Genomic DNA, 22,014 nt, shown 5'->3' with positions numbered 1-22,014 from the left:
ACATCCAAACATCCATACAAACTTTCGCGTTTGTAATATTAGTAGGAAGTAGGATTTCTAAGAAAACGGGCACCGAGATTCTAATAAAGTAATTACTAATTAGATAATGTTATAAAAGTTGGAAGGTGTAATACTCACGCCAACCCGCATTCGAACAGTTAAGTTCTATATTCCATCTTCTATAAGGAGGGGAGCCCAGCCCTATAGAGCGCCGTTAAAATGAGCTGAAAATGATATTTTCCTCAGACAAAGTGAACCTTAACGTTTGACAGCTTATATAAATAAATCTATTGGACTTATAAATAAAATAATACTTATAGATAAATAGTTATTGAATTGTAATCAATATTCATTTTAGTTTATAAAACAATCAACAAAAATAATGTTATATCAAAAAATCTATGATCGTAAAACGGAACGCAGCTGGAAAATGCGCGCGCATCTCCGACTACATACATCGTAGACAGAGAATGTATAGCACTCGCTTGAATTGCTTTATAATGTTTTTTTTTTCAGCGCTATTCACGCGAATATAAGCTTTCCTTAGTACACACCACATATCTCTCTCTCTCTCAGCGCTTTTGTCGCTGAATCATTCCGACGTTCAGCTAGACAATTTTATCACATACAAATAAATCACTACATTTCATGGCTATCAAAGTAAATAAATATTTTGTACGCCGCATTTATATTTTACAACAAAATTAGATAACTCACAAATGTTATAATACAATCTTGTTGCGGAAATAGATTTGATTTGGTAAAAAATAAAGCACAATTTAGAGTTTATACAGTGTAGAATATATCGATCAAGTATTATAGTTCGTACAGTAGAAATTGTCATTTACGAGTTAATTTAAAACACATATTCATTTTTAAATTGTGATTTAATAGTTAGAACATCGAAAATGCATCCTTACAGACTTAACCTGCGGAGAAGGGTAAGTTTAAAACGCTTTTGTTTTGTTATGGTTAATTTTAGTTATCTATTACTAAGTCCTGTATATGATTACAAAAAAAAATCATTTTCAAAATATTAATAATCGTTGTATGTGTTTAATGGATAAATTTATAATTAAAATTAAGTAAGTATATGTATTTTTAGTTAAGTATATATTTTTTGTATTGACGACATAATGGCAAAAAGAAAACCATTGTCTAGTTTGTCACCCCTGCTTTACCCACCAAAAGGTCAATGTACTTTATTGCCAGCTCTTTTGGTACGGTATATTAGTGCCGGGCCGTTTCCATCAACCTCATGTGCCTGTAATTACACCGGCAAGCATGGCCTTAGGACGGGCACGTCAATGCTGCTTGGCGGCAAAAATAAATATGACGGCAGTGGTGTGCACTTCATAGATGAATAATGCATTGCCTACCCTTTATTATTATTAATTACAAACATATATATATATATATATATATAGAAGAAGTTTACTCTTTTCTGTTCTGTGGTGCATACCCAAGTTAAAAACCCCGTGCAAGCTACTAGATGGTACTTTTCCGGGCAAAGTCTACCACAAAAAGCTCTACTATATGTAGTAGACTATAAGCTACTATTATAGCTACATTAATTTCGAAAACTAACATTTACCTAATTAGAAACTCTCTAATTAAGTTCAGTACTATAAACACCATAGCTATTACTGAGGGGTTGTTTCAAGTAGGTAATAAGCTATAAACCAATGGAATAGCTTTGTTTGATACTACCTACCTAGGTTGTAACTTGTAGGTTACCTACATTAACGAATTTCAACTATTATACGTGCTTACAAAATTACCACAGAAAGTGAACCGAATGTATCTACTGCACATGCACAAGTGTTTACTTTTATTAGTTATTTATGTATACTTATATAGTTTTTACACTTCCTCAACACACAACTCGACATTGTAGACATTATCTAGGTATTAATTGTTTATATAACTATGCGACTAAGAATTACACAGTATATTAAACTATGCGACTAAATTAAATTAAGACAATTAGCCACATTTGTGAGCCTCAGTTTTGACGCGATCCTAAACCTGACCCGTGCGGGGAATCGAACCCAGGACCTCTTTGTTAAGAACCACATCACGACTAACTGACTAACTACGTCAGGGGATCGTCATAGCATTAGTGGTAAATGTGTTTCCAAATACCATCCCAACATACCTAGTTGTATATGTAAAGTTTATGTCTATGTACTGAGGGCAACCCTCGAACTTGTTATTATGTTGACGCAAGGCCGCGTACCTATTGATGGACTTTTAACCCCCGACGCAAAAAGAATGGTGTTATACGTTTGACGTGTCTGTCTGTCTGTGGCACCATAAATCCCGAACGGATGAAGCGATTTCAATTTAGTTTTTTTGTATTAAAGGTGACTTATGACAAAATGCCCATCATAATGATTTGAAGCAAACGGTATCTATTGTGTAACAAAATATATCCATAGGTACGAGATCTTCCGCTGCTTGATGGTTATAAACAGAACAGAGCATTAAAGACAAACAGGTATATTTTTTAACCGATCACGAGTTCTAGCAGTTACTTGTCTAATAAATTCCCAGTATCCTAAAACTGCACGATTGGATTTTCCTTTTTTTTAACCGACTTCAAAAAGGAGGAGGTTCTCAATTCGGTCGGTATTTTTTTTTTTTTTTTTTTTATGTATGTACATCGATTACTCAAAGACGCCTGGACCGATTTCAAAAATTCTTTTTTTGTTTGAAACGGTATAGTCCCCATTTGGTCCCATTGCCATCATGTCAAGATCTGATGGTGGGATCCTGGAGAAATTGAGGGAAACTTTCAAAAAATATATGGATGTCTAGTATATTCGTAAACTTTTCCATTTAGTACTTTTAAGCACTACAATTTCATGAAGGTTTGAAATCGATCTGATGATGGAGCCATAAAACAGACGAGGGAACTCATCGGCGATTTACAGCAGTTACCTTGTGTTTGGGCTTGATTAATTTGTATTAATGAGAACTTTCCACATAGATAGGTTGTGACTGTCATTTAGGGGTTTGGTGATGAAGACCACGATCAATTAAGGGAACCCCTTAACGGTTTACGGTAACTACCTTGTGTTTGGCCTTGATTTATTCGTATTGCTGAGAACTTTCTACCTAGATGAATTGTGTCTGTTATTAGGGGTCTGATGATGAAGACCAAGATCAATTAAGGGAACCCCTTAACGGTTTACAATAGCTACCTTGTGCTTGGGCTTGATTAATTTGTATTACTGACAACTTTGTACCAAGAAGGGTTGTGAATGTCATTAGCGGTCTGATGTATTCGTTTGAGATGAAAATTAACACTAAAAATGGAAAAATAATAAAAATTTTAATAAAAAAAATACAACCGACTTCAAAACCTAAAAACGTACCCACTAAACTAAAAAGTGAAAAATAACATCATAATATGTTCTACCTGCTGATCAGTATGAAGGCGGTGCTTAGCCAGTGTTGTCTTAATTTAAGCCATTTCTGACAGGACCACACCACATGGCTTGAATTAATACATCACCGGCTTAGCACCGCCTTCATACTGATCAACAGGTAGAACATATTATGATGTTATTTTTCACTTTTTAGTTTAGTGGGTACGTTTTTAGGTTTTGAAGTCGGTTGTATTTTTTTTATTAAAATTTTTATTATTTCATTTTCGTCACCTGTGTAAGCGGGGTGAATGTAATTTCTCATGATCAACACATAAATAATTTGCTGATATCCGCGAAAAGCCAACGAATCGACATTACCGACGTACCTACCTAATTACCTAGTTATAAAGGATTCCAAAAAAATAACCATGAGAGCATTTATATTGGCGTTTGTGTTTCCTGACACTTATCATTTAAAAATACCTTCAAAGCAAGAATGAATAGGCATCTTTTAGGTAAGCACGCTCCAACTTCTTTCCTTCAGGCTTAATAATTGTAGTCAAGCGCGAGCCTATATTGCATAAAAAATTATTGGCTTCCTTGTATATTTGAAAGTTTTTAAAACCACCATTCTCGTCGCTGGTAATGTGCGACGTCCCTAACTTTTCCTTTACTGGCCATTGAGCAGTAAACTACGTAAGTAGCTATTTGGAAGAGGCACTGGGCGGACGCGTTCGGAAAATTGTTACGAAATTTTCTTTATCAAAACAACCGCCAATAGTCTAAAAAGTTTTGACAGTACTACAATAATAATCAGTTTTGACAGCTAGTTATTAATATTGTGACAGTTTATAAAATGTGACTTTAAGATGGAAATTAAAGTCGAGGTGGTGAGTGTTTTGTCTATTTTGATACTTTACGATTATTTCATAGACTTCCTGCTCGGTGCCATTTCGGTTTCTTGTTTTTATTTTATTCCACGTCTAGCGAGCACTTGACTGAGATGCAGTTTTGGAGAGAAGTATTTTTTTTTTGTTTTAATAAAAGAGTATTTGCCATATTTTTTTTTTAAATATGACCAACATTTCCGTCCCCCTTCAAGTAGTCAGACTATATAAAGTAGATAGGAGTGGGTACATGATGTGGTGGTGGGTGCGTGATAGCCCACTGGATATGACCTCTGCCTCCGATTCCGGAGGGTGTTGGTTCGAATCCAGTCCGGGGCATGCACCTCCAACTTTTCAGTTGTGTGCATTTTAAGAAATTATACATCACGTGTCTCAAACTGTGATGGAAAAACATCGTGAGGAGACCTGCATACCAGCGAAATTCCTTAATTCTCTGCGTGTGCGAAGTCTGCAAATCCGCATTGGGCCAGCTTAGTGGACTATTGACCTAACCCCTCCATTATGAGAGGAGACTCGAGCTCAGCAGTGAGCCGAATATGGGTTGACAATGATGATGATGATGATAATATGAAAATAGACCAGTGGACAGAGATCGAACCATTACCTCTCTGTCAAGAGTCCGGCCCCTGTACCACTGAACTATTCAGGCTATTATTCTTGTAATGTAGAATCGTTTGTAATATAGTAGAGTCTATTATCTCTTACCGGATTTTTCGCGACAACATATTGCGCCGATTTGCCAATGCCGAAGGTTATACCTGAAACAACTTAGTTATAAATAATAAAGTTATAATTCCTAATCTCTACCTAGATACATAAATAAATTATCTTACAATTTGTATCCACTACCATTATTTACGTATTACTTATTCGAAGACTTTTGTTATCTTTCACTGAATTGCTCCTAGAATAGGAAATGACACTCAAATCTGGAGCTTCATAATTTACAGTCAATCAACATAACTAATGTACTATCGGGTCGGGTAATTATTATTTATTACAAACTTAAAAGCTGCCCTACTGTTGAAAATTCCAATAAATAAATAAAAAAAAATGTAGCATACCCGCAGATTTTTTCAAAAATTACGGCAGTGATTTGGTCAGTATTTTTAATTTTTTTAGTAATATTTTTTATTATACTTAAAAATAAGTATTTAGATATAGAACCATAAAAAGTTACTACCAATATGTACATAAGTGCATGAATGATAAATAAATAAATAAAAAACTGTTTTTAAATCTTCTGAATACTATTTAATTTTAGATTAGCATTTTACTGTAAGAGAAAAACTAATCTATCTCCAGAGAATTAAAAGAGCAACAGCTTAAGACAAATCTATAGCAATTTACCAGCTGAGCATTTATCTCGCAATTAAGCGCTCAGCTCATGCTCGGTTGCTCATGACTGTAGAGCACGCGATTTCAGTACTATAGCAGACTAAAATAAACAACAAATACTCATGTATTCGTTGTTTATTTTAGTCTTCTATATGTATAATTGTATACTGAACAACAAGTATGCATTTATACATCGGAAAGGAGTTATCAAGTGACTATGATTTTGCAGACAGATAGACACGGAGAGTTTATTTTTATTTAACCGTATGAGTAGATATATGTTGTTTATATAATGATTTATTTATTCTCAGGTATACAGATTTCCTCACGATGGTTTTCCTTCACCGTTTGAAACACGTGTTGTTAAATTTCTCAAAATGCATAGGTATAACTGAAAGTTGGAGGTGCAAGCCCCGGACCAGATTCGAACCTACACCCTCCGGAATCGAAAGCAGAGTGCAAAGTGCTCCTGACCGACCCACGACCCCCCCCCCCCCCCTTTTCACAGTTGAAAGAACGTTAACGACACTTGTAAAATGACTATATCATTTACGGCTTAAATTGTATAAGATTATGCTTACTGTTGACTGTATTTATTGAGCAGGTGATAAAATGTGATTTCGATTTTATGAAAGGTTTCATCTTTTTGTCACTAGAGAGCGTTCCTCGACAGGAATGTCTCAATCACCATATTATATAAGTTATCCCCATTAAAAAATAGCGCAATAGTACCTAAGCGACAAATGCCGTCACACATTTTTGGAATACAACCATAAAAATGATCTTATGCGATACGTTGATAGTAGCCATTTAGCTAATGTGCACACACTCCCTGCCCCTCGCGGCTGGAAGCAATTAATTTACTAAAGATCGGCTAATGTCACTTGTTCTACGAACAGCGAACCAGCATAGACGAAGACGAGGTCCCCGATATCTGATTTAACCCGGACGTGGGCTATAATCTCACGAACGCGGGGGAGCCCGGACTGATACATTCAGGCCAAAAAACCCTTCACGAAAAATGTACTTTACGATCCTGACGATGACATAACGAACGACAACGCTTTCCAGGCAACACAATCACAAGCTATATAGCGTCTTCGACGGCAAAGACGAGGTCCCCGTTATCTGACGTTACCCAGACGTGGGCTTTTTAACTCACGGGGGCGCCATTGATACACTCAGATCAAAACACCCTCCCCGAGCCGAAGTCCGAGTCTTAGAGAAGATGGCCTAAGAGAGTCGTTCTGTCGATGGGGCCCGAAGTTAGAATCAGAATGCTTCTACCTTCACGCCCCATGATTGACGGCACTTACACAATAAGAATAAATAAGAAACACGGGTACTTAACTCAACTCTCTGTGGCTAGCCTTTAGTGGCTTCGGATTATGAGCACCTGAGTTTGCATCTGATCGGGCTACTATACTTTCTTCCAATCCAGTTTAGCCCAGGCTTAAGAAGTTGATGGTTTGTCTCGGAGAGCAAGTTTAGCAAACCCAGTTCCCGGCCATCAGTAATGTCTATAGCATCGAATACTGCAGTCAATCAGTATCACCGTAAGCCCGCTAATGCGGGTTGGCGGGCTTATGGTGCAGCGTGGTGGGTTTAATTCATATCCTCAGACCAATTATTGTATAGGACCTACCTGCCTCGCTAGACGTTTCTTTTTTGTCAACGTATATGATCAACGATCTAATTCGTTTATAAAGTGTCAATGTTATAATCGTGTTCGTTGGTTAAAGAGCTCCACAAAAATGCGTAGTTTAATGGTGTCAAAAACGGGCCAAAATTTCTATATAGTTTAATAGTTTAGTGTAAGATCAAATCTAAGCTCGTTGTGTTCAGAATATGACAGGCAATTTTGTCCGTGAATTTGGGGTACTGATCCTTCTATAATTGGTCTGAGTTCATATCCCATCTACTTCTACTAATATTATTAAGAGAAGTGTGTGCTCTTTAAGGGGGTAACCTTTGGATCTACGGAACCGTTTTCGAAAATTCTTTTGCCACGTTATTTGTGAGTGTCATTGCCAACCTTTTTTTTGAGAAAAATATAGTATTTTTCAGATTTAGCTGTAAAAAAATATAGTACGTATTTCATGGAATAAGCGAAGAAATCAACATTAATTATTATATTTATAAAAACTATATTTATTTAAAAATTAAAAACACTCTTGTTTTGACGAAAAAAATCGTCAAACTAACCTTTTTGTAATTTCTTCGTTTCTCGATAAGATAGACAATTTTGGATACGCTAGAAGATATTCATCTGACAAAAACTAATGTACATAACGTTTTAAAATAAAAGGTTTGTTTGTTAGATTTCATTGATGAAAATATAGTATTTTTGCGTACTATATGTTTCTACAACAATAAATAGTAAACAGACCCGAAATATAGTACAATACTATATACTGTAGTACGGTTGGCAATTTTATTTTATAATTATAATTTGCCCCCGTATTCTCATGGGAATGACAAATACGCGGGTGAAACCGCGGGTCATCAGAGGGCCTAGTGGCAGTTTGATACTGTTACCGTCACGTAACGTAAACGCGAATTTCTAAGGAATTAAAACAGCGCCATCTAGTGGCACTACTGCACAACTGTTTCAATTCCATATAAAATTTGCGAATACGTCAACGTGATAGTATGAAAATATTGAAAACTCCCACTAGGCACTGATAGTCTCTTATAAGTAGGGAGGCCTGTGTATGTCGAATAGTCGATAAAGATGACTTATACAGCCCTTAAGCATTGAGTAGTGAAGTCACTGACGCCTTGTGTTTCAATCAGCCGTAATTAGTGATATCGACCATTGTTTACTGCAGTGGAGGAGCGACCACGCTTCAGTATTCAAATCACACAGCCAAAGCGTCGGAGGTTAATGGATGTCCTTGCTCGCTACCTGCCTCACGATTAGGGTTGCCACCTTTCTTTATGCATATTTTTTTTAATAAGGAATTTTTGCCATATATTTTCCTTTTTCTGCTCTAAGAGAAAAAAGTGTAGCAATGTTCCAAAGATTAGCCCGGACAAACACACAGACAAAAATTTTAAAAAAGTTCGTATGTGTTCTGGGAACTTGTAAGTAAATATACGCACTTAATACAATACATTTATTTTGAAATAAAATTATTATGGAAAATAGAGTATTTTTAGTCAACTTGTAATAGGGTTTACTCGTACGTGTGGCAGCCCTACGTATGATATCCTGTAATTCGATGTGATTTTTATACGCTACTGTTTTTAATAATGCGCACATTTTTTTTTATTCTTTACAAGTTAGCCCTTGACTACAATCTCACCTGATGGTAAGTGATGATGCAATCTAAGATGAAAGCGGACTAACTTATTAGGAGGAGGATGAAAATCCACACCCCTTTCGGTTTCTACATGACATCGCTCCAGAACACTTAATCGCTTGGCGGTACGTCTTTGTCGTTAGGGTGGTATGTGTGGTAGTGGTATGCGCGGTGCATTTACAAGACGGAGGTCCTGGGTTCAATCCCCAGTTGGACCGATTGAGGTTTTCATAAGCGGTCCAAGGTCTGGCTGGTGGGAGGCTTCGGCCGTGGCTAGTTACCACCCTACCGGCAAAGACGTACCGCCAAGCGATTTAGCATTCCGGTACGATGCCGTGTAGAAACCGAAAGGGGTGTGGATTTTCATCCTCCTCCTAATAAGTTAGTCCGCTTCCATCTTAGACTGCATCATCACTTACCATCAGGTGAGATTGTAGTCAAGGGCTAACTTGTAAAGAATAAAAAAAAAAAAGGAACTCCATATCTGGACAAACGCTACGTAACGTGGCTCTAAGCTAAGATTAGGTTTACATACAGAAATTTTTTAAAGACTAATATTTCATTAAACGAAAAATTGCTTTGCATTTGTGGCCTTTCTGGTTGAATATAATTTATAGGAGACTTAAAACCGTATGAGATAGACATTACAAAAGCAATTGAAAGCGTTTATGATATTTTTATAGAAGTAGTAATTCCATTGTACTCGTACATAACTTTTAATTTTTTTTCCGGAAGTTTAGGTTCCAAGTATTAATAAAATTTCTCATAGTATCGTTATCGTTGTTAGAGATCCTCCTTCCTATTTAATATTAGACTATTTTTACGGCCCATTATAGGCTCAGGCCTCCATCCTTATAAGACAGGGGATCTGGAACTTAAGCCCACCACGCTCCAAAGTAAGTTCCACTATCAGATGTTAATGATAGTAACCGGGACCGACACCGTTTTTTTTTACAAGTTTATGATATTATTACACATATATCTACAACGTATTGTTTATAATGCATCGTGCATGGTTTTTCTACATAAAAACCTATATACAGGTTAACCGTTTGACCAACTAAACAGTGGACAATTATTTATAATAATTTTTTGATGTAATCTATACTTACTAATAGATAAAGCTGAAGAGTTTGTTTATTTGATTGAACGCGCTAATCTCAGGAACTACTGGTCCGATTTGAAAAATTCTTTCAGTGTTAGATAGCCCATTTCTCGAGGAAGGCTATAGGCCGATAATATATATATATTATCCCCGTTTTCCTACGGGAACGGGAACCACGCGGGTAAAACCGCGCGGCGTCAGATAGTACTTAATAAAATTCTTTAGGACGGTAGTCAGTAAAATAATGCGCAAATGTTGAAGATTGACAACTTCACAGCACACAGCCAAGCCGTCCGCGTCGTCCGACGAGGAGCGGCCGGCGTGCGTCGCTCAAGGACCTTGCAATTCGTGGGGCACGCCAGACTCTACACGAAAACATACAACGTAAGTACACACATATTATGTTAGGTACACGAAGTTTGCTGTACAACAACTGAAGCCGCGTAGCTCCCCTTCTCGTGAGAATCATCGATATAAATCGTTATATAGGCCCCTCCATACAAAATAACGCACAATTTTATGTCATTACCCAAAGACGTGCACGCACATCTTATCTTAGTACGTAACAAGCGCATGCTGTGACGTGGACTTAAATATTTACTGTTTTATTTTATTTTAATCCCTTAATTATGCCTTCGTGTTCATTTTGAAAGTGTAAAAACACAAGCCACAACATAAATAAAGAGAAATATGCGAGTGATGACGTACTCAATGTGCGAAAGCAATGACAATTCCGCGACACTTTGAGGCTCATCTAACGATCTACGATCGATGGTGAGAATATTTAAAGTCTCAATAGCTCAACGGTAAGAGCGGTCAGACTCATCACCGAAGGGTGGTGGTTCGATCTCTGCCCCGTAGGTCTATTATCGTATATCGTAGCCACTCCTAATACAGTCTTTCTCGACTAGTTGGAGGGAAATGGGAATATTGGTCATATTTAAAGACATATGACAAATATTCTTTTTGGTAAAAGAAATTTCAAAATCAGTTCAGTAGCTCCAGAGATTACCTCCTACAACACCACAAACTTTAGGTACCTCTACCTCATTATAATACATATTAGTAAGTATGCTTGGAGGCAAATTAGATCGGCTTTCATCTTCACACAAGAAGTAGAATGAAATATTTTATTTAATGATAATAACCATTGCAAAAGAATGATGATTTTAAAAGAGCAACTGTAGAGTTTTTTATTCTCTCTCGGCAGAACCTGCCGTCCGAACCGGTGGTAAATTTTTTACAAGTATCTTAGTCAAACTTGACGTTTCAAAAGCGTTAAGTTGGAATAAGTTAATTATGATTTAGTAATTTATATTTTTCATGAACAGGAAAATTCATCATTTATCATCATTTACTCAGAAGTGAACTTTATTTTATCAGAAATAGACTTCATTTTCTTAGAAGTGGATTTTATTTGTTTCAGGTCGTCGATAAATCCTCAAAGAGTCCGATTGCAAATTCCAAATTTAAAAAGTGTGCTGAAGGATACATCTACTATAGAAGAATCTGTTACGGAACTAGAAGATTTCGACGAAATACAAATCAAGAACTATGAAGATAGAGAGTAATTTAGTTTTCGTTTAATAAATCTATCTGACTAACTCCGGGTAGAAAAAATGTTTGGATAGTTACTTAAAACTTAAAAAATAGCCTTAACTTGAAAAAGCTCGTATAATATTTTATCACGAGAAAGTTTTATGTTGCTATAAGTTTTTAAATTTGACCATACAGCTGGTACTGTAATATTTTAAAACTTAGCTAGCTTAGCTTATCTAGCCATAAAAACGTATTTGTTTTAGCAGTGGCACGTATAATTTCTTAATTCTCTTATCACAGATATGATACCGTCGAGAAAATAGAAGAATTTGTAGAATCCCCCCAGAGTCCGGTCCCATCTTCGCCATCGCGCGACAGCAAGTGTGAGCGTTTGAAATTGCCATCATGGTGCGATCCCGCGGTGACCATAGACCCTCAGGGTAAGTAGATTTATTTAGGACTAGCGGACGCACGCGACATCGTCCGCGTGTAAATCAATGTAAACTTTCAAGCTCTATTTCACCACTTTAGGGGTAAATTAAAAAAAAATTTGAATCACATTATGTTTCGCATTTTTTTCATGATTTATGAACAAATTTTTAAATTTATAACTCTAAAAATAAAGGACTTTCCATACAAACTTTCAACTCCTATTTCACCCCCTTCTTATTGTATTTTCGCAATAAAAAGTATCCTATTCCGTATTATGGTCTTAAATCGTACCAAGTTTCATTGAATTCATTCAGTAGTTTCAGCGTGATCCCCGAATATCAAAAAAAACACGGACAGACAGACAGACAAACAAAAAATCGAAATAAGATATTTTAGCTTCAGTATCGATCGATCGATCGATTATACATTTAATGCCCCTCAACAAATTTTCAAAATATATTCAATGTACAGAATTTATAAGTGTAGATTTGGATTTACTTTACAGCAGAGGTTTTACTTTACTCCAAGGCGTTATTAAATTAACTAATAGGCGCATTTATAGTTCATATAAGAATAGTAGTAACCGTGTCCTAAATGTAATTTATTATTGTCTCCCCTGGACATCAATTAACTTACAAAGGGATCATAAACGTTTGATTAAAAGTACATTATGGCACACATAAAATATCATGTTGTGTTAGAAATACTGACGATATATGTCATTTACCTAATCATGATTCTGTCGGAATGTCGACTTTTTAAACCTATTTGTTCAACACGATACCTATTAATTAAATAGAATACTGCAAAGTCAACGATTCGACAAGATGTGTCCATGTCATTTTAGGAACTCTGACAAGGGGGGACACAATTTACGTTATACAGATTCGTTAAACTGTTGCCTGAGGAATTTACGACTTATAAATCCTAAATTGATCTAGGTCTTGTCAACTAACGGCAATTATATATTAAAAACGTTTATCAATCAAAATCACCGCGTGTTTAAATAAAGAACCTCGGAAAAGTAGCATCTGCTTCAATCCAATTTGAGAAAACTGTCAGTGCAGACTGATTTTTCCAGACCTGAGGTATGGATACATTATTATCCAATAAAATCATAACATTACACAGATTTTCGATTATCTAAACCCTCTAGACATCTTTAGTACGGTTAATCATTCCTTCAGTCAATTGTTTACCAGGAAAAGGCTACATAACATGGTTGCTCCTAGCAACCTGTTGCTACAGCTACAACGCGTGGTGCGTCGCCCTCCGAGCTACATTCCCCTACCAGACACCTGAAAACACACCTATGTGGATGACGGCAGACTTCTTTTGTGACATCATATACCTGTTAGACGTCGTGTTTGTGAAACCGAGACTCATGTTCCTACATGAAGGATTCTGGGTAGACGATCCTGTTGAAACCAGAAAGAATTATAAAAGGAAACTGCAATACAAGGTAAACTTAAAATATTTACCTAAACATTTAACTTCAAAGGTTGTCTCACATGTAAAAAATTAGTTTAAATATCAAATAGATTAAAAATTTGACCACGTGAAAAGTTGTTGGAATTGCGGGATATACCTATAATAAACACATAACCCACAACCATGACGATTCTAATCCAATATCATCTCATTTGTTGGAGTCAGGAAAAGCTCCAAAGCTTTCCAAAGAATGAGATATATGTATTTAATAATTATTCATACCTATTGCTGTTGATAATTTTTTCAAAGCGAAAAATCTCTTGCCTTTTCAGTTCGATATCATATCGCTTTTGCCGTTGGAGATATTGTATTTTTATTTTGGCACCCAAAAAGTAATTCTACGATTACCGAGGCTGCTGAAACTGCAGACGTTTTGGGAGTTCCATCAAGCTATCGACCGCGTCTTGTCATCTCCTTACGTGGTAAGTTTAGAGACTCAAGCTTTAGATCCAATTTCGATGCTGCACTTGTGAGAACTGTTTTCTTTTCTTCTAGGTCCGTATAGGCAAGATGTTGTTCTACATCTTCTACCTGATCCATTTGAATGCATGCGCCTACTATGCTTTGAGTGATCACATTGGGCTCGGTAGCAACGGGTGGGTTTACGACAATCAAGGCAACGCTTACATTCGATGTTTCTACTTTGCTACTAAAACGGCTACGTCTATTGGTAAGTAGCGTAAAATCTTTTTCATTCAAATTAATCTTAGATATAAATTAAGTAAACCTAACTAACGCAATGTTTTAAATGCTTTTTCCACTAATTGTTCTCTAATTTATATTCTTTATTCGCTAATGGAACAGGCAAGAATCCGAAACCAGAGAATACGAAGGAATATCTGTATATGACGGCGGCATGGCTGATGGGCGTATTCGTTTTTGCATTGCTGATCAGTCAGATTCGTGATATTATCGCCACGGCTAGTCGAGCACAAGTGAGTGTCTGAATCCTTTAATATTTTTGATACGCTTGCCCAACTGAGCGGCTTTGAATGTACAATCTTCGAAGATCCATCCTTCAAAGGATGTCCATCGGATGAAACATCGAAACTGCGCTGTCACTCGACAGATTTTTGTTGTGAAACCAAAACAAAGTAATCTTTACAAGCAATTAATTATTTTTTCATGCAATTTAGACTACAAGCACAGTATTTATAAACGCACACTTACGTTCCCCAACAACGTTTTTTCAAAAGAAAACACGTTTACTGAGCTTTGACTAAATGGTCCTTCGAGCCGGATAGCGGAAAATTTTGATAACTTGATACTAATAATTCTTCCAGACGGAGTACCGTAAGTCAGTGGACGGTTGCACTCGCTACCTACGCAAGCTGAACATGCCAGCGTCGTTGCTGAGCCGCGTCACTTGCTGGTTCAGTTACACGTGGTCGCAGCAGCGGTGCTTCGGTGAGTGGCAATAAGCAGCGGTGCTTCGGTGAGAGGCAATAAGCACTTCTCTTGCAGACGCCCCGTAAGGCGGTGTATACTCTGTGCAAGCTAAACATGTTTTTAAAACTGTGCTGTAGACCACACAGCTGAAGCAAAATTTCTTTCAAAAATAAAAACAAAGTGACATCTATGAGCCTCAGGCATAACTGCAACAGCTTCTTTTAAGTGTACAAAAAGGGTTTGTTTCAAAGTTCTATGAGAACGCCATCTACTGATAGTTTAATGACAACCACTGTTTCACTATGCCTATAGATGGCAGCACGCATCGCCCGATAACACTTTCCGTAACTATTTTAACTAACTCCTCAGGTCAAGAGTGCCTACGTAAGAACAGTGCACACAGCACATAGATCGTTACAAGATAAACAATAAAACATTATAATTTTTATTTATTAATCAATAAATACATATTTTTTACAGATGAATCAAAAATTCTCAACTTTCTACCGTCGAACATGAAACAAGACGTGGCACTGGAGGTACACATAAAAACATTGAGCAAAGTAAGTAGATAGTAGCATAGCCATTAGTATATGCGAGGTCCACAATATATATCTTTTATACTTATAATAAATCTGTAGAGAGGTCAATTCTGTACATGATAAATATTTCCTAAATAACTATCAGGGGGTGATTAGTGATCGATACTGACAGAGTAAAGATACTGATGCCAAAAATGCAATCAGTAAAACTTTTGTCTGTCTATCTATATGTTCGTCATAGAAACAAAAACTACTCGACGGATTTTAACGAAACTTGGTACAACTATTCTTCATATTCCTGGGCAGGTTATAGTATACTTTTTATCACGCTACGATCAATAGCAGCAATGAAGGGAAATGAATAAATCCAGCCCTAAAATAAAATGAATTATTTTATTTTAGGGCTGGATTAAAGAGGTCTAAGGGCGGACGAAGTCCTGGGCGTCGGCTAGTGATAAATAAATTATGAAATCCTTATGAAGTCATATTGAAGAGATCCTCTGCCTATAATTCCAGAGAGTGTGGGTTCAAATCCGGCCCGGGGCATGTACCTCCAACATTTCAGTTGTGTGTATTTTATGAAATTAATTATCACGTGTCTCAAACGGTGAAGGAAAAACATCGTGAGGGAACCTGCCAGAGAATTTTCTTAATTCTTTGCATGTGTGAAGTTTAACAATCCGCATTGGGCTATCGTGGTAGACTAAATTGGCCTAACCCTTCTCATTCTGAGAGGAGACTCGAGCTTTGATAATGATGAGTACATACAGATATTGTCTTTTGTTCGATGTGAATCTTTGTCTCGTCTTTACTGCAATAGATTCTCGTAGATAGTGTTCCCTCTGATGCGGTACGAGGTTTTTTGACCTCATACTAAAACTTTGTGGTGTGGTACGAGGTCCATCGACCTAGTATTTTTTTTATTCTTTAAAAGTTAGCCCTTGACTACAATCTCACCTGATGGTAAGTGATGATGCAGTCTAAGATGGAAGCGGGCTAACTTGTTTGGAGGAGGATGAAAATCCACACCCCTTATCGGTTTCTACACGACATCATACCGGAACGCTAAATCGCTTGGTGGTACGTCTTTGTCGGAAGAGTGGTAACAAGCCACGGCCGAAGCCTCCCACCAGCCAGACCTCGATCAATTAAGAAAATCTCAATCGACCCAGCCGGGGATCGAACCCAGGACCTCCGTTTTGTAAATCCACCGCGCATACTGCGCCACGGAGGCCGTCAAAACACTTGAAGTAACACTTGAAGCAGCTAGACGTGCGAGGTCAATTGACCTCGTACGTGTTAAGTGACTTTGATTGCCAGGTGCAATTGTTCCGCGACTGCTCGTCGTCTCTGCTGCGCGACTTGGTGCTGCAGCTGCGGCCCGTGTCGTTCCTGCCCGGCGACGTGGTGGTGCGGCGAGGTGACGTCGGCCATCAGATGTACATCATCAAATGTGGAGAGTGCTACGTAAGAACTCCCTGTATACAGGATGATACTTTTATGTAATGCGCAAATTTCTTTATGTGCTTCTATATCTTTATAGTCTGTACTGTTTATGAAGTGTTTTTAAGGTAAACCGTTTCGTAACGCGTTACGGCGCCACTCTGTCCCTTTATCTGACGCATACGGCAGCAGGTTTAAGTTCTCACTTCTGTCGAGCGTCCTGAAACGCCCCCCCCACCCCCCCTCTGGCATTTACACAATACGGAAAAAATAAAATATTTGTGTAACTATGGGTGTAATAATATAAAACCTAAAAATCCGTTTTAATGTAAATATGTCCGGTAAACGATAACTTTGGCGTTTTAGTCAATAAAAAAATACACGTATATTTTTACTCCGAAAACTTCTTCCTGCATAGTGTTTATAGGTTTTACCCAATTAGTTCTAGTGAGAATATGGGGATAAAATAATATAGCTTGTCACACTCACATATAATGTAGCTTTCTGTTAGTAAATTTATCAAAATTGGTTTAGAGATTACACCCTACAACCTCACAAACTTACGAATTTCATCTCTTTGATAAAAACGTATATGATATGGTATATATAAGTATGGCAGGTATAATTTATCTGCTTCATAGGTCCAGTGGTTAGCTGGTTCAGCTATGGACAATGAGGTGCAGGGTTCGAATCCCGGCTTGAAAGCTGTCGGTCCTGCGCTTGATCTTTCACAGCTCGTTCCGGTCTGCCGTCCCATCGATCTATGAGAGTGAGGGAAAAGAGAGTGCACCTGTGCACTATAATATCTCCTGCGTATATAGTTAATCTCAAAATCTCAAAAAGAGATTGGCCGCCGTAGCAAAAAAATAACGATCAGGAGCATGTTGTTATTATTATGTTATCTAACAAATTTTAGGTAATGTCACCTGATGATAAAGAAGTATTGGCAACTCTTGGTGAAGGGTCAGTGTTCGGAGAGATCAGCTTACTGGGCATCGAAGGGCTACGACGTAGAACTGCTACAGTGAGGTACGAGTGCTTATTTTATTCATCATCATCTCCTTCCCCTTATCCCTTTTAAGTGGGGTCGGTAAAATATGTCAATCTTCTCCATATTATTACTCTAGTCCAGTGGCGTGCACTTTATAGATGCAGAAAGGCAATGCATAACCTGAGGTTTCAATAGGTACCTGTATTGGAGGAGGAATTTTCTATTTTGTAAAATTTTTGCCTATAGGGTATGCACTACCCTAGTTAAAGACCTTGTGCGCGCCACTGCTCTAGTCTCTACAACTCGTCAATTCAAGGAGAGCATATGTATTATGATGTTAATCATCATCATTATCATCATATCAGCCGATAGACGTCATCTGCAGGACATAGGCAATGATGTTAACCTTTTGACTCCTAAATGGACGACCGGTCGCCATTCGTATCGTATCCGTTACGTAACATGTAAAAAAATATAAAGTAAACTTAGGGCAAAAGGCGAGCACAGTATCATGCTCCGCGCGGTAGAGGAATATAATGAGATTTTTTAAATGGCTCACAACGGTAGATTAAAACCGCATTCCCTGACTGTCGGCTTCTTCAACGCAGACGGGCTTTTCGATAAAATACTCGCGAGCAGCGAATGGTTAATATTAGGCACAATTCCAATACAATATTTACAAATAATAATTAAGATACTAAATGCTTTTCTATATGAAAATTATAAAGAGGAAGGACTTGATTGTTTGTTTACTTGCATTGAATAAATTCCGAAACTACTGGACCGGTTTGAAAAATTCTTTCATCATTACAATCCTATATTATCCCTGATGAATAAGTGCTATATTTTATCCCTGTATTTCCATATTTCATTATGTTAGAGAGATTAATAATATTATGTAGGTTGAGAATATTTAGGTTGAGTCAAGCGCATGTTTTTTTTTCCTGTTTCTGAGTGCGGTAGGCTACTTAATTGGACCTTAGCGGCGTTACCGGGGAGTTTCGACGAGCGCAGAAGCATCGCCTGATTAGCATGATGACTAAAAATTGGAGACAAAATCTCACAAATAATCCACCAATCATCCACCGCCAATGCGGACTGGCAGACTTCACACACGTAGATAATTAAGAAAATTCCTAGCGATGCTTTTCCTTCATCGTGTGAAGAACGTGATATTTTTCCTTTCGTCCACAATTAACGTAATTTCCTTTTAGGTCTCGCGGATACTCGAGTCTGTTCGCATTATCCCGGAACGATCTCAACGCGGCTCTCAAACAGCACAAAGAGGCTGCGAACATTCTACGTCTGAGAGCGGACCAGATCATTCGAGAAAACGCCGCAAGACAAGTCAGGCAGAAATTGGAGAGGGAAATGAGTAGGAAACGGAGTGAGGACTACAATTATAGGAGGAGAAAGAGTACAGTGAGTGGAGATAATAAGAGTATTGGAGAAGGGAAGAAACTGCGGCCGCCGAGTGCTCAGTCGAAAATTAAACTGTCTGCTTTTTCAGAGATTAATGTAAGAATTTTCACAATCATATTTGGATACTGTTAGCAGATTATAGGAGGAGATTATTTATCCCAGAACGAGGGTATCGATCCATGCATCTATCATCTACCCGTATAGTTAGGATATGGAGCTATTACCCATCACACTGTTCCAACATCACCAACTTCCCAGCTCCACGCTGACAATTTTCAACTGAAAATACAGTGAGTATTCATAGCTTGACCCTGGACTCGAACTCAGAACCTCGTGTTACAAGCTAACTACTGGACCAACGAGGACTTACTCTAAGAAAAAAGCTAGCCACTCACCATCTTAATAAGCCCACATGTCTCCAACGAAAACGGTTTGACATCCAATAAAACTGATCGTGTGTTGGTCGGCTTTATCGGATTTCAAGCCTAGCGCTTCAAGCATGTGAGTTTATCGGATGGTGAGTGGTCAGCATACGAGATTCGCCAGCCTACGTGTCGAGAAGTTAGTAGTGTTACATTGCATGTTAAAGATGGTGTGATTCCGCTTTAGTACTCGTCGATGTGATATTCATATATTATGTATAACAAGTTTTATTAGAATTTGAATTTTATATCTACGGGATGCCAAAAATAATATGTCACCAACAAATATGTGTTGCCAGTGATGACTTACGGATAAGAGACTTGGTCGTTAACTGTGACCCTTATAAAAAAGCTCAAAGTCACTCAGTGGGTGATGGAGCGAGCTATTCTTAGAGTTTCTCTGCGTCATCGAATCAGAAATGAGGAGATCTGCAAAGTCACTGACATAGCTCAGCGTGTCGCGAAACTGAAGTAGCAATGGGCAGGGAACATAGTTCGAAGAGCCGATGGACGTTGTGATTCCGAGGTGCTCGAATGGCGACCCCCTCCCCCACTAGGTGGACGGAGGACATAAGCAGGTTGCAGGGAGCCGCTTGATGCTGGCGACTCGGCGTCCTTGTGGTCTTCCATTGGCTGTTAATGATGATGATGATGATGAACAACGAAGTTTCCATGGAAACCAACGATGTGACAGCGCTGTAACTTTACAGAATGCGGCGGCTTTAGCTTTTCCCTGTTTTGTGTTTCAGCCTGTCAGAGCCGCGCACCGGTCTTCGCTCCCGAAGATCGTATTCTCGAACTCGAGCGAGCGACTCACAGGAGATATTAATTATATAGATAAGGATCCGTGTAATAACTAAATAAATATCTAATAATAATAATTATTTTTTACCTACTACAATTTTATAAGAAACCGGGTCAGAGGTCAATAGACAAATCGACAAATTATTTTTAACGATGACATTCATTCATTACTGCAAGATAATATTTTTGTAGGTACTCCTATAGTAAGTACCTACCTACCCAAGGTAATTTTTTTTTTCGTCTTTTTGTTTATTAGGTAGGTCTGAGATCGTAAAGAAAGTATACCTACAACAATAATGAATGTTTTCATTTAAAAGCAGACTTGGAATAATTATTTTATAATAAATGTTTAGACTGTGTAAGATATGTCAATATCGGCCAAAATAAATTGATAAGTACATTATCTAATCGATCTTTCATTTGTTATTTATTTATCACCCAATTTTGCAGCAGATTACCTCAAGTCCTGGATATCGTGGACCTCGTCTTCGCCGGCGAAGACGCTGTGGATCTTGTGTTGAAAGTCTTGTTGAAATCGTGCATTTTAGTATATGGTTTACAATTTTTCGACAGTTCAAAATCTCGTGAGATATTATAATCTTACGGTATTTATTTAAGTATACCTACTCTTAAATCTATGATATTTACAATTTTACGGTGTCATATAGTAACAACAAAAACGGCAGGATTTGAACTTTATGACCTCTTGGATTTTGACTCCTGAACCGTATAGATATCAAGGCTTGAATACCTACGGGCTGATTAAAAGATGCTGAAATATAAATATTCATTCCCCTAACATCATAATGCTGTAATTTATATAATTATTCAGATATTGCGTGTTCGCGGGGCAAAGTTTAATTCGCTTCTAATTTACGAAAATAATCTTTATTTCAAGGTACTAAGAGTTTCTAAACAGGAAAAATAAGTTTGTAGCCGATTCAAAAGTTAACGTCAACTCGCTTGCACTTTTTCCTTTTAAATTACTATTGACGTGACATGATTTTCAGCCATTTTGATGGAGAACTTTTTATTTTGTACTAACTGTAACCACGACCTCGGTCGCACGGAATTATAGTCATAATTTTTGTAACAGTAGTGCTATTCGCGACAATGCTCGTCTAAGGAAGTGATACGTCATGTTTATCTCAATAAACATGACGTATCACTTATGATTCTGGCTGGGATGCTTCGGCCACGGCTAGTTACCACCCTACCGACAAAGACGTACCGCCAAGCGATTTTTTTTTTATTCTTTACAAGTTAGCCCTTGACTACAATCTCACCTGATGGTTAGGAGGAGGATGAAAATCCACACCCCTTTCGGTTTCTACACGGCATCGTACCGGAACGCTAAATCGCTTGGCGGTACGTCTTTACCGGTAGGGTGGTAACTAGCCACGGCCGAAGCCTCTCACCAGCCAGACCTGGACAAATCAAGAAAATCTCAATCTGCCCAGCCGGGCATCGAACCCAGGACCTCCGTCTTGTAAATCCACCGCGCATACC

General features: G+C 37.8%; 1 protein-coding gene across 2 annotated transcripts; it reads left to right on the top strand.

The window, feature by feature from the left end:
* Positions 1–605: 605 nt before the first annotated feature.
* Positions 606–20,913, top strand: LOC112054439 (cyclic nucleotide-gated cation channel beta-1). Of its 2 annotated transcripts, none has more exons than XM_024094228.1 (14): positions 606–941; positions 10,308–10,414; positions 11,457–11,597; positions 11,870–12,009; positions 13,204–13,463; positions 13,765–13,914; positions 13,988–14,162; positions 14,297–14,427; positions 14,776–14,899; positions 15,362–15,444; positions 16,744–16,890; positions 17,783–17,895; positions 19,072–19,375; positions 20,451–20,913. In XM_024094228.1, exons 1-14 carry the CDS (start codon positions 909–911, stop codon positions 20,559–20,561), a joined length of 2,019 nt encoding a protein of 672 aa, XP_023949996.1. In that variant the 5' UTR covers positions 606–908; the 3' UTR covers positions 20,562–20,913. The 2 variants fall into 2 exon arrangements, with proteins under 2 accessions (XP_023949996.1, XP_023949997.1); XM_024094229.2 differs by lacking the exon at positions 606–941 and adding an exon at positions 4,070–4,264.
* The last annotated feature ends 1,101 nt before the right edge of the window (positions 20,914–22,014 follow it).

This window comes from Bicyclus anynana, chromosome 3 (genome assembly GCF_947172395.1).
Source record: "Bicyclus anynana chromosome 3, ilBicAnyn1.1, whole genome shotgun sequence".
Classification (NCBI taxonomy): domain Eukaryota; kingdom Metazoa; phylum Arthropoda; class Insecta; order Lepidoptera; family Nymphalidae; genus Bicyclus; species Bicyclus anynana.
Note: the sequence above shows the minus strand (reverse complement) of the source record. Positions and strands in the feature narration are given on the sequence as shown.